At 42.3% G+C, this 13788-nt stretch overlaps 1 protein-coding gene across 1 annotated transcript in view; it reads right to left on the bottom strand.

Annotated features, from left to right (window-relative positions):
• Positions 1–13788, bottom strand: part of PTPRO (protein tyrosine phosphatase receptor type O) — a 228824-nt gene that overhangs the window by 16182 nt on the left and 198854 nt on the right. The window contains exons 15-17 of the mRNA XM_034645993.1: positions 13577–13612; positions 9955–10036; positions 943–1033 (exon numbers count right to left, since the gene is read on the bottom strand). Coding sequence (XP_034501884.1) covers positions 943–1033; positions 9955–10036; positions 13577–13612 — 209 coding nt within the window. The remainder of the gene's footprint in view (positions 1–942; positions 1034–9954; positions 10037–13576; positions 13613–13788) is intronic.

The following is a 13788-nucleotide window of genomic DNA, read 5'->3' as shown; positions in this document are numbered from 1 at the left end:
ACACCTCCATCTTAGTTTCTTGTTTAAATAAATATAGAAACACATCTCAATCACTGTTTCCTCCGCATCAGCTCCTCTGTCCTTGTCTCCAGGTTGTGGGGACATGGTGCAGGATATTTAGAGGAACTAAAATATCTGGTAGGCTATATGGAAGGCTAGAGGATGTAGCCTAAACCCATGATTTCCATGTCACCTAGCACATCCAGAAAATCCACTACCTTTGGGAAACCTAGGGAAGGTGGAGTTGCACGGGCTTTGTGTAAACAGACTTCAGATGAGAAAAGTACATTCTGGAATGCGTACAGATGTAAAGTGTTCTAAAGATGACACCACGTAATTTTATCAAGAAGGCCGATCAAGAGAGTCCTTCTAGAGCTTTTTCGGCTCCCCTCCTCCCCCTTCTCCATTTCTCCCAGCAACCCCCCCCCACCTCTACCCCGTGTAGCAGAGAAGAAAGTTAAATTTATATTGGAATGTATTTTATTTGTCTGGTAAGTGCTTCATATTACTTTTTTTCTTGAATGTTGCTTTTGTTACCAAATGCTAAGCAATGAGAGAACCTGCCAGAAGTAAGAAAGAGGAGGCATTTTAGTACATTGCACTCCTTCCCTTGTCAGGGAGTTGACCAAAAATAGTTTATGAGAGCTCAGATGATCTTATTCTAATTTGGCTAAGATTTCTGATCTCCGAAGAGCCAAATGGTCAGTTTTTCCTGATCATCAGACACAATTCAGTTGAAAGCAAAGAAATTCAATATTCCTACATAGGATGGGATGTAATAACATCAAAGCATGAATGGGATCAATGCAATCGCAGAGATGGCCTTGAGGTTCCAGACCACAGCTGGGCTTAGCCAGAGATTGGTGAAACTGTTGAATCTGCAGTAACAGTCCATCAACCTTTGAGAGACGTGAACAGGACAGGCTCTGGTGACAATCTTACATGGTAGGATGTTTGTGTAGCGATTTTTACATCGGTTCAGTGGAAGGTCTGCCGCAAAGTGTGGAATGTCCAGTCCAATCAATTTCAACTCCTGTAAATGACAGAGAAGGGAGTTGAGATTTCGGTGCTTGGTGTGGATTGGATTATCGTTCACGGTGGCTTATTGTGCTCACATTGGATTATTCCTCACTCCTTGTCTGTAATAGAATTTCCCACCCCCTCTTCCACATGATGTTCCAGTCACACCCTTTTGGGCCAGAGGGTTATTCTCCACTCCACTGTCATCAACTTGCTTTGGCCAACGAACTTGGGTAGCAATCATTCTGATCAGCTTTACATGCGCGTGCTCAGTTTGGTTTTCCCTCCTGTGCTACCGCCCTCTGCCGTGAGAAAAACATGCCGAGGGAAGCTGCTGGCCCCAGAATGAGGAGATGCTTGGAGCAGACCTGACTCTGCCCCACTGCCTGAAGCACACCTGCCCACTGTCCTACAGACCCTTGAGAGAGGAAAATAAATAAATGCTGCGGATCACTGAGATTTTGAGATTTACCCAAAAGGATGCTTTTATAGCATTATTGCAGGAATAGGGCTAATATAATACATAACTACCCTGAATAGCCTAGCGATCCCATGGAGAAGGTAAGAATTATGTGTATCACTCAAGGTACGGAGAATTTGAAAACAGAGACACATTTCAGATTTTTGGAAGTATATGTTTACTGAAATGTATGCAATATGTGTAAACATGTCTATTCTATGGGGCAATGTAAATATTTCTCCTACAGGTGAAAGTAGTAAAAGAATGAGAAGCAAGTACGGAATATTCCCTGTGTTACAAGAAGATCTACAGGCACTAAATATCTGGTAATAAATTGGACAGTAAGGATGAATCAGTAGCAGGTAGGCAAACCTTTCAGTGAAAATAGGAACCACCAAATATCTGCCTGCATGTGCCTATCAGCACTGCTATAAATCTTATAACCAGAATGTGCATTGGTAGGGGAATTTTTATATAAACAGACAACTATCACATTTAATCAAGATTATGTGATGGGCTAGGGGGGCTTCTAAGCCTTCATCTCATGTGTCTTATAGGAAATAAGCAGGTATGGTCAGGCCACCTGGATTTCCCAGGAGGCATCGTTGATGCTGTGGTCGGTGTGAATAGCTCCCTGGAGTTGGGCAGTGCACGACCAATGCAGCAGATCTAGTTATGTTCCTGCACAAAGTTCAAGGGAATATTAGTAAACAGCACATACAACCATCTACAAATGGAATTATCTATATGGTATGCACTTCTCTGTGAGACTACTCACTGAGGCGGTAGAGAAACCACTTGCTGTAATTTTTGTTACTCAGAAAGGATGTTAATGTTGCATACACATTTTACTTTTCATAAGTCCTCCCATTTTTTCCTCCAAAGAGTCATAAGCGAGAGGAATACATATCTGGGGAAGAGTTTGGGAGCGTCTTTGAAAGACTTCTGAAGGGGGATGGAGACATTGGTGATGTTTTGAGAGACTGAACAGGCATATCTCTTCCATGGCCTTTCTGTCTTGATTTAAGCGTTCTTTGCAAAGCATATGCATTAAAGAGACCAAGTTCTTGGGTCTTCTGTTGTTTCCACATAGAAGTTCCTTGACAGCTTAACGTGCTCACTGGTACTGGCATGCAAAGCTGCAGTCCACACGGATGGACCGACCTGGATCACTCAGATCTCTCCCCTCCTTTCATTCTGCAACACTTTGGGCTTTTTAAGATCACGAAATCCCAAGCTCTGGGGCCCAAGTTGAAGCCAAGCTTAAAGACAAGCTATGCTGACTTTAATCCTCAATTCACAAAGGGACTTTTTCTGTCTCAGAAAAAATCCTTGCTTGCTAAATGCCTCTAACCAGAAGCGTGTCACTGTCACTTTATAAGTGGTTTTTCCGTTTTAAAGGGTTTTCAAAGACTGACTATATTGTTTCTTATAAGTAACAAAATTTACTTTTAGCAAACCTCAGCTATTTTTAGGTTAGTTCCTCTTGGCAGCTAGAAGCTAGTTTAAATGATGCTCCCATTGTGTAACATGTTTGGAGTCGACCTCCTTTTAGAGAGTGTCTGTAGAGGTAGTTGGTGAAAACATCTGGCTTCTTCTGGTGTACCACTCATAAACTGTAGGGTCTCGGAAAAGGAGTTCCGAGACATCAGTTCAGTTATCTGTAAGATAAGGCTACCAACATTTCCATCCCTCGGTCACTTATAGTGACTCTCCAAGGGAACGATGACACTCCACAAATATGAATACAGCACTACTGAAAACGGTGGCAAAATGCTTCTGTTGGAGTCTTCGTTTGGCTTTGCCTGGACCCCTAACTTCTCCCTCCTCTGCCATTTGCATGAACAGACCAACAACATTCCCCGAAAATCCCCTGCTTTGAGGACAGACTGATGATCCATGGGAAGAGGCCTCGGGGACGAAAGAAAGGTGTGGGAGCAGATTGGAGCTGGGAGCCGGAGCACATATGGAAGCTGGCTAACTGATAGAACTTTAATTGTGTGTTGCCTCCCTGCTGTAAATGCCCTAGTTGATAAGAGAGGTTTAATTGGCTGAACACTGTAAGTGTGGACTGCCGAGGCTGAACCGTGGCGGAGTGGGAACGGCGGGAGTACACAAAATGCTTCGCAATCTTTTGTAATTTAGCCTGTCACTAAGTGGAAAATCAAATATTAAGTTTCCGGTTCAGTAGCTTTGCAGTTATTCTCTTTCCAACCATAAGGAAACTCCGCAGGCTTACATCTTCATAAAGACAAAGGATGAGGGGATGGCCTGAAACCGACATAAATCATTTTTGAATTTTGATTTGCCAGTTTTGTTTCTGTTATGATTTATCACTGCGTGTGTTTTTCCCTGGGCCAGGTAGTCAAGCACAGTGGGTTGAGTGGTGGCTCCCCCAAAAAGATGTGTCCCATTCTGGCCCCCAGAACCTGTGAATGCAGCCTTATTAAGAAAGACGCTTTGCAGATGTAATTAAGTGAAGGATTATAAGTTGAGATTATTCTGTATTATCTAGGTGGGTCCTGTATCTAAGAACAAGTGTCCTTCTAAGAGAGACAAGAGAAGGCCATACAAAGACAGAGACACAGATTGGAGTCATGCAGATGTAAGCCAGGAGCATGTGGAGCTTCCAGAAGCCGGAAGGAGAAAAGAAGGATTCTCCCCTAGTGCCTTCAAAGGAAACACGGCCCCGCTAACACTTTGATTTTGGACTTCCAGCCTCTAGAATTCTGTGAGAGTTAATTTCTGTTGTTTTAAGTGACCAAGACTGTGGTAATTTTTCACGGCAGCCCCAGGAAACTTATATAGTCACTAAAGCCCAATAAGTCTACGTTGGGTTGGCTGCGTTTGAAGCACACAAGTTGGGGAAAGCAAAGCACAAACATATGCACCGCGTCAGTCTCTTCAGGCTGCCATTGCAAAATACCACAGACTGGGTGGTTTGGACAATGGAAATGGATTTCTCACAGTCTGGAAGCTGGGCAGTCCAAGGTCAAGGTGCTGACAAGGCAGACTTCATTCTGGGGCTTCTCTTGGCCTGCACGTGACCATCGTCTCGCTGTGTGCTCACATGACCTTTCTTGCCTCACCCTACTTACCTTCCCAAGCCTCTATCTCGTCAACATATCCATTTCGGGAGGATGCATGCAGCCCGTAGCATGCACGGTCACCTTCTGAGAAGAGCGAAAACTCTATTCTGGCTCTAGAGTCTGTAACAATGGCAGCAGGTGCTAAGTGTTTGGCATTTGCTTTGGGACAGGTGGGACATCAGAGTCAGGTGAGTTCGATGACTAGCCTCGAACAAATGAGGAGTCACGACATCACCAGTGGTGCTGACAGCGGTGGTACCATCTGGGGCAAGTACAAGGTTCGGTGGAATTGGGCAAGGTCTGGCTCGTTTTCAGGTAAACACACAGGAGACGGCATTTAGAACAAGGTGCTTAGTGAGGCTCTGATCTCATTTCTGAGGGCCACCATAACAGCACCACAAGCCGGGTGGCTCAGAACAACAGAAATTCATTGTCTTATAGTTCTGGGGGCTGCAGATCTGAGGTCAAGGTGTTAGCAGGGACTTCTGACCTCTCTCACCTCTGTCATTTATAGAGGAATATTAGGACATCCTTCCCCCCTCTTCCTAGTATCTGATGGTTTGCTGGCAACCTTTGGTATTCCCCTACTTGCAGCTCTATAACTCCAATCTCTGCCTTTGTCACCACATGGCCTTCTCCCTGTTCGTCTGTGTCTTCACACAGCTGTGTTTCCATAGGGACACCAATCAGACTAAGAGCCCACACCCCTCCAGTATGATCTCATCTCAACTAATTACATCTGCAATGACCCTGTTTCCAAATAAGGTCATATTCTGAGGGACTGAGTGCTTAGGGCTTCAACATATCTTTTGGGGGACACAATTTAACCCAGGGCAGGTACTCTAAAGGAAGAATGGGGTGCAGTAGTAATGGGCATCTTGGGGAGGTGATGGAGGACTGGAGGAGAAGGCTGCCAACCTCGGGAGAGTCTAGCAGTAGCTGGCAGGGCCCTGGGCACTAAGTTGGGATTCAGGGGCAACACTCCAGCTGCTGGACAGATTGCTAGTATAGGCACCTGGAAACAGAGACCAAAACTAGAAGATTAGGAAGAAGAGGGAAAGCTCAGGTCTGGGAGCCAAGCAAGACCCCTGGAGTAAGCACTGCTGGAGAGGGTTCCAGGTGACTTATTTCCACAATGGCTGCAGGTAGGTCTCCAGGAACTGGACCAGAACACAGGTTAAAAGAGCTGACAATGGGAGCTACCAGCAGAAATCAAGGCTCATCTCTCATGAGCTACGTGGCAAGGAATGCAGTTTGTTTTGGCCTTTGCAATCACATTTCTGAATAAAGATGGCAAGGGCTTTCCCTAGCATCCTGATCAAACAAATACAAAACACAGAAATTAATGGCAGAATGAGCAATATATGGTATGTCTCATGGGCTCTCCAATGTCGAGCTCTAAAGTCTGGCTCTTCAAAACTTTTCCATATGAGACATATGAAATGAGGAATTGAATCTAATCCCTGAGTCCCAAACCTCCTTAAGAAAAGATGCACATTTTCATCAGAAGGATAATCAATCTTTCCAGCAGATCCAAAATCAGATGCAGAGTGAAAAAGGAATGTATTTAGTGAGTGCAAATTAGCAACTCATATAGCTTCAAGTATGACTTATAGCTGTATTGGTAATATATGTAAATCCAGACATTAGTTTCAATTTGCATAATGCTTATAAATGATGTAATTTCTCAGTATGAGTGTGATCTTTCAATGTCAGTATCCAAATGAATTCAAGTATTAAGCATTCATACAAACAGAACAAATAACTGTTCAGTTACTGAATTTAGCTAGACCAGCTGATCTGGCCATCCTAATACCCTCTTGGGTTCTTATTAGAGCAGGAAACCTTTTTTTTTTTTCCCTCAAGTTTTGATTAATTACCAATTTCAGGAAAATTTGATGGCTGCCATGTGAAAGGTCTGATACACATCCCAAAATCAGGTATGGGGGTTGGAGGCTGGCGGTGCCTGAGGGCTGGTGAATGAAAAAGGAAGTGAGTCAGGCTCGTGGGTCACTGCTTGGACAAATGTTAGCTCAAAAAAATACTGCCTGAGCCTGTGACTTAAAGCAAACTGCTGGAGAAAAATTTGTATTTTCTCACCAGAGCAGGGATACACTAGGAGGACTCAGCACCCAAGAAATTACCTATAGGATCAACAACGTTCTAAGAACAAAAATAGATGAAGAAAAGCTTCAGAATAAATAAAGATACTAAACACTCCTTCAACTCATGGTGTCATGGGTAATTTTATGTGTCAGCTTGGCCAGGCTAGATGGTGCTTGGTCAAACATCAGTCTAGATGTTGCAAGAAGGTATTTTTTTAGATGTGATATTACATTGAAATCCACAGGCTTTGAGAAAGCAGATTACTCTCCATAACGTGGGTGGGCCTCATCCATCAGGTGAAGACCCTAAGAGAAAAGACTGAGTTGCCCCGAGGAGGAAATTCTGCTTCCTCACAGCTTTTGGACTGAGCAGCAACATCAATTCTTCCCTGGGTCCACAACCTGCCCTGCGGTTTTCAGCCCTGTGAGCTCCCACGACTGTGTGAGCCCATTCCTTAAAATAAGACTCATATATTTCTTCTATTATATTATTGTATATGGGATATATGTATTATAATACATAAGAATTCTATAATTGTATAAGAAATACATAATGTAATCAACTTATGGGTGAATTATATGACTATCTTATATTTTATTAGTGTTTATATATGTATAAATGTATATATTTCCTATTGGTCTGTTTCTCTGGAGAATTCTAATACACATGAGTTAGAAAGCTTGGATGTACCCTTGTCCCACATTTAGTCCAGTGTCTCTCAATGGAATACTATTTGCCTGGGACAATTCTTTATTGTGCAGGACTGTCCCACTCATTGCAGAACATTTATCATCCTTGTCCCTTTCTCCATTGAATACCACTAGTAGCTTCTTCCCACGGCATTATGAGAACCAAAAATACCCCTACACAAACTCTCCCTGGGGGACTGCCTGGTACTAGCCCAGTTGAGAACCACTGATTTAGTTCAGCCTACTCATTGAATGGATGAACAAATTGAGGGGATGAGAAATTGTGGCTTTTTTCCAATATTAATTAATGGCAAAATGGTTGTGAGAACTAAGGGGTTTGGATTCCCACTTTAGTACTTTCCTACCTCCTTTATAATTCTTATGGAATAAGCCTGAATGTGTTCATTTATATATTGAATGTATAAAAGCTCTCAGCATGGTATAAATTAAACATTTAGCACATAGAATTTATTATTCTACTTTTCACATTTTTGAAGCATCTGAAGCTAGGATCTAACCATTTATTGTTTGGTTCTCCAATGTCCTTCCTTTTTGGGGGGAACAGCGCCCCCCCATTGGTTTAGCCAAGTGGTTCCAGTAAGAGCTGTCCAGTGGCTATGTGACTCTGCCCTCTCAGGCTGCAGTTGGCTTGAGAGGACGTCACAACCCAGGCCAGCCAATCAGTATTCTCACCTGTTAATTTTTAAACTCTGAATAAGAAGGAGAGTCAACAGTTCCCTTTGGAAACTGTGGAAATTCTCGGATGTGATGCTCAGGGGTTGTGGGTGGTTTTGTTTTCCACTGTGAGAAAGAGGTTGGTTTGCAGCCAAAGAGAGAGAGGCCACGACAGAGAGAGAAGTAGAAATGGAAAAAAAAAAAAAAAAAAGCAGGTCTCTGCAGGGGTGTGGCCCCTGGTTCCAATCATTCCTGAGACTGAGCTGTTCCCTTTCCTCCCTCTGGTTTAGCTCTGATTATATGTTTCCTTTGATTAGATGAGATATCTCAGCACCCTTTGAACAAATGCCCTCTTTCTTTGGTCTAATTAGTCTGAATGATGTGTCATTCACCATTAAAATCATCTTTTCTTTTTACCAAAAAAGGGCTCATTGAATTTTCTTTATGATGGTGCACGAGAGGGGCACAGTAATAATCACTCTGGGGCTTGATGGTATAAGCTGGGAGGTACTCCCAACCCTCCCAGCGAGGGCAGTGACGCTAGCTGTGTCACCAAGGTGACATTGTCGTGTAGGGGTGAAGAGCTGGAGGCTTCAATGAATTTGAAAGTGTACATACATCGTAATTTTCATCACCGTTATCAGAATTATCCAGACATTGATTTTTTCCCCAAGTTTGGCATATGTGTTCTTAAAGAAATTCTCCTTTTTTTTTTTTCCTGAAATGCCATCTCTGTCATAGATCTCCAGTTCACACGAAAGTTCTATTCCTTGAGATATAGCATTTGGTGTAGCATCTAGAATTTCTTGCACACTCGCGTGCAATGGATAACTGAGCCAGGCTCGGTGCGGAATTTTTGATGACACAGGTGGTAGTTAGGGGGCTTTGTATTTGGTAATCATCCCTAAATTCCCTCTCACTATATCCACATCAGGACTCCTGCTGCTTCTTGCAGACCTAAGATGTCCTCAGCTGATGAGGGGAAATAATAAATGAACATGAATGACGAGGGCAAAGCAGCTACCTTCGACAGCCTGGTATTTCACACGAAAGAACACCTAAGACCTTTAAGAAAACACTGCCGCATTTAGAAAAGTCACTTGATTTCTTTCATTTCCCTGGTCTCCTTGAATCACGCACCACCCAAGCCTTGCTGTAAGAACCTGAAGGATGAGGCCGCCCACACTGTCCTGAGCTGTGAAATATACGGGAAGAAAACCTGAGGGCCGGTTATACCCCTCACACCGCTGAGATCCGAGGCTGACTCCTTCCCATCTCCTCGGATGCATGCTCTTGGACCCAAAGAATACCCTTGCTTCAGAGAAAGGAGGTGTTGCCATTTGTTTTTCTTTTTCCACATGAACCATGTATAACTCTCTCCCTAATTTCCCCCAAGAAAAGTAAAGGGAACCTTACAAGGAAGTACGAAGCAGAATGCCAGGAGTCCTATAGCTTTCAGACCTCCCCCTGCCCCACAGGCTCTTCTCTGTCCAGAAGACAAAGGGGGTCCATCTCACCCACCGTCTCACCTACCCTTACTGTGGCCTCAGTGACATAAAGGACGCACTAAAAATTCCCTGAAAGGGAAATTCTATTTCCGACCTAAATCCTCGCCTTGCTTTCCCCCGCACACCCGATTGCATTGATGTTCAGGGATGGTTTCTCGTAGGACTGTGTGTGTTCACCCCACTACCACATTTGTTCTCTCTTTTCCACCGGGGTGCCTAGCCCTGACCTGCAAAGGATGTCCTCACTTCCATCAGCGGAGGAGACACGCCCGGCACAGTTACCGTGCTGCCCATTATGAACTGTATCACAGGTCCTGCCCAGTGAGCAGGGAGATGGCACCTGTCCCGATCTGCCAGGTCCCATGCCTCATCTACCACAGGAGGAGCGAAATACTTAATCCACTCACCTCAAATTGAAGAGAAAATTTATAGTCAGAGTCTTTGGCCATATCCTTGATGTAGGCGTCAAAGTCATCCAGCTGGACTGGGCTTTACCAAACACAAAGAAGTGTAGGTTTTAAAAATCTGGTTGACAGGTATCTATACTGTTTAATGTCATACTTTTCAAACATGGATGATTTTCTTGGAAAAAAAAGAAGCTTTACTGCTCCAAGGTTAGCACTCATTTTTTTTTGTTGTTGTTGTTGAAGTTATCAGTCCCTAATAGGTTGTGATTAAAAAGAGGGGCTTATAAATTACACTTCCTTGTGATGGGAGAGATCTCTAGATTTTCAATTGGCTCTTACTCTAGCAATAATATATATATGTATATACATATATATATTTACTTATTATATATTATATATAATATATATATACTTTTACTCTAGCAATAAAACATATATAATATACATATATACACACAAACTTATATATATAGTATGTTGTTTCTAGAAAACTCTGATATATGGGGAAGAACAAAGGATTAGTCTGAAGAGCTGAGATTCGGTTTTATTTTATTTACCATGTGATCATGGAAAATTTACCCGACTCTTGTGATATTCACAATCTCATCTATAAAATACTATGGTCGTACTTCCCTTCCAAGGTTGACCCATGGTATATTAAAGAACCTTGTAAGTTTAAACAGCTTTACAAGTATAAGGCACTGTATTGCTAGCTACATCGTCTCCTCAGAGCAGAGGCAGGGTGCGATGAAGCACATATCCAGAAAGCTTCTAGAGCCTCCTTCCTAGAGAGCCATGTTTAGAGGCTTGTGTATCTATAAAAATATCAAAATGGCTCAACGGTACAACCAAGTAAGGCTTCTGAGCTTATGTGTCTGTGTCTATCACTGAAGTTCTCACCTCTTTCCTTCTTCTTTTCGTGAATAAAAATTATATTTTTTTCCTACAGTTTTCTGTAGCCACTTATCCTCCCAGAGTTTACCTACGCCAACCTGCTCCCTAAGCTTCTGCAGGATGCTGTGCTCTGTCATCGAATCCAAGCCTTTCCACTTTGGCAGGACCCACACAGCTGACCTTTCCCTTAGTCTTCCTGTGAATCACTCAGCTTATATCATCTACCTGTGGCCTTATGTCCTATTAGCAAATACATAGTATTATTAGTAGTTATTTGTTTAACATTGTTGATTACCTGATCTGATAGATTATGTTGAGATCTCAGTAGATTTTAAAGGGCATTACATCTCCTAGAGACACACTTGAATTCTAATGGTTTCACCCAATAGCGTTAATGACTTGTATCCATAAAACACACCCCAGTGCGTATGTTCTAATTGCATATGCCATATTGCTCGGTTGATCTCTGAAGCAGACATGGGCAACATCAGCCTCATGCTTCAGGTGAGACAGCCAAGGCTAAATGAGTTAGCTGAATAGTCCAAGATCACTCGGCAGGAGAATGCCGACCAGCACCCTGGGAGGATGATTTCTGGTTCAAAGCCATTCCCACTTCAAACTTGCTATCCTTCCAAAAGAATGGCTAAACATGGGGCTCCTACCCTAGAATGAACTCTATTAGACCTGCCCTCTCTGGCCGTTGTCTTTGAGAAATGCATTGACCTTAGGGTTAGATTTAACGATTCTAGCTTTCATCCCAAATGGAAGCACGAATAGGGAAGGCAACCAGAAAATATTTATGGGTTAGAAAAAGCAAAAGGAAAAGAGAGACAGAAGGAGGGCCAGGAAACAGAAGCATGAACCTCAGGGAGAGGAGGGGGATGGTGAGGAGGAGCAAAAGCAAGCTGGGACGGAACAGAGATCAGGAGGACAAAGGTTTAGAAGAAAAAGAGAGACAAGAAGGTGGAGCAAAGGAGGGTGAAATGAGAATAGGTACAGACAGGAAAGGGGAACTAAGGGGGACATGGTGTGGGGTGGGGGGTGGCTTTGGGAGGGGAAGAGAGAGGGTAAAGAGAAAGCAGATAGAAATGTGGGGCAGAGAAGCCCCTCAAGAACTGGCTTTTAGAGAAGCAGGGAGGACCAGAAAGAAAAAGAGAAGAAGGAAGGAGGAAGCTGGTTTGACGTGATGTGACGTGATGCGACGTGACGTGACATGATGTGACATGGCTTGTGGGCAGGTTCTACCACACCTACACTCTTCCCAGACTCTCGTCCACGTCCTGCTTCTCCTCCTCCCCGTCGGGTCTTGGGAGGAGAAAGCCCCATAGTTTCCCCTTTTGGTGCAGAGACCCTGTCTTCTAACTGCTCGAGTCTATGCCTCTCTACCTCACTTAACAACCCAGCCAAGAATTTTGGGCAACAAAGTCTTTCTGTCAAATCATTCTTTCCAGGTGACACTACCTCTCTTCTGTTTTAGTTGCTCTTGTCTCTCTTGCATCAGTTGATCTATGCTGATGGAACGCACACTGATTTGAAATAGATTAAGGAAAAAAATTATTCTTTTATCTATCTGTGCCCAAAAAAAATCTGTATGTCACTCAAGGCTGAATAGAAATATTGTGCATCAAATATTCTTTGGTATTACGTACTTCATTAGCGTGAATGCCACAGATTTGGCTGGAACACCTAATTGCTTCCTATTAATTCACCAATATTTTATCCAAGGCAAATATCAAAAATGAACTCTGCACAGAAAATGTTCCACTCTTCATATGCAGAGTTTTAACTAATGGCCTGGAGGTGACACTCTAATTAGGCTTTTGAAATCAACTGATGGGTAATTTTTGCCCATCAGAATCTTAATTCTTATGACTTAGCAGTTCAGTAGATAAGTGAAACCATAGGCTAGCTACAGTAATTATTCTTTTCTATTTATTATAAAGATTTCCTGAGACAGCATTTCTCAAAGTACTTATTATAACATCAAATAGAGTAAAAGCCTTTCCCTGCACTAAGCACAGCGTTTCAAGTATAAAATGGCAAAGGTTTTTGTACAACTTTGATGTAGCTAACTATTAGAGGTTTCCTTGATTTAGAATGGCAGCCCTCCTTCTACCAGACTTTTATAATTCCTAACAATGCATTCTTTCTCAGTTTTCATATGATGACAATTTTCCTTATTCCTGACTTGTTTTCTGTGATACACTTTCTTAGTGGGTCTCTGCCACCCGTAAGTGTAAACACATCCACACATAATAGTTTAGCTGTTGAAATATACACTTGCCTCTTTTTAAAATTTTATTTATTTAAGTAATCTCTACACTCAACGTGGGGCTTGAACTCACGACCCTGAGATCAAGAGTCGCACGCTTCTCCGACTGAGCAAGCCATGTGTCCCTACATTTGCCTCTTTCTTAAGCATCCCTTCTGTTTGAAGACCAGCAATCGTTTTAATACACAAAGTGAAGAACTTTATTTAAATCAAACATTTTAAAAAAGAACAGTAAAAAAAACTTACTGTATTATATATGTCAAAGTTTCTAAGACTAATCTTTAATGTTTTACCACAAAAAGAAACAGTAACTATGTGACAGGATGGAGATGTTGGCTAAATGCTACAGTGGGAATCATACTGCATTATAACAGTGTATTAAATCAACACATTGCACACCTGAAACTTACACAATGTTATAGGTCAATTATGTCTCAATAATAAGAAACAACTTACTTAGTCAGTTTCCTCTTCTTTAAACCATTTTTACTCCTGAGAATTAAAAAAAAAAAAAAGTTTTATCTGGGCAAAAGAATCGATTGACATAATGATGAAACTTTTAGAGCTTTAAATAACTACATCAGGCACCTCAATTTTATTTAATTTTCATTAACTATACCTCCAGTTTGTTTAATTACTTTTCCTTAAGTGAGAAGATAATGATGATA

The sequence above is a fragment of the Ailuropoda melanoleuca genome, chromosome 16 (assembly GCF_002007445.2).
Source record: "Ailuropoda melanoleuca isolate Jingjing chromosome 16, ASM200744v2, whole genome shotgun sequence".
Taxonomy (NCBI): domain Eukaryota; kingdom Metazoa; phylum Chordata; class Mammalia; order Carnivora; family Ursidae; genus Ailuropoda; species Ailuropoda melanoleuca.
This window is presented reverse-complemented; position numbering and strand designations above follow the sequence as displayed.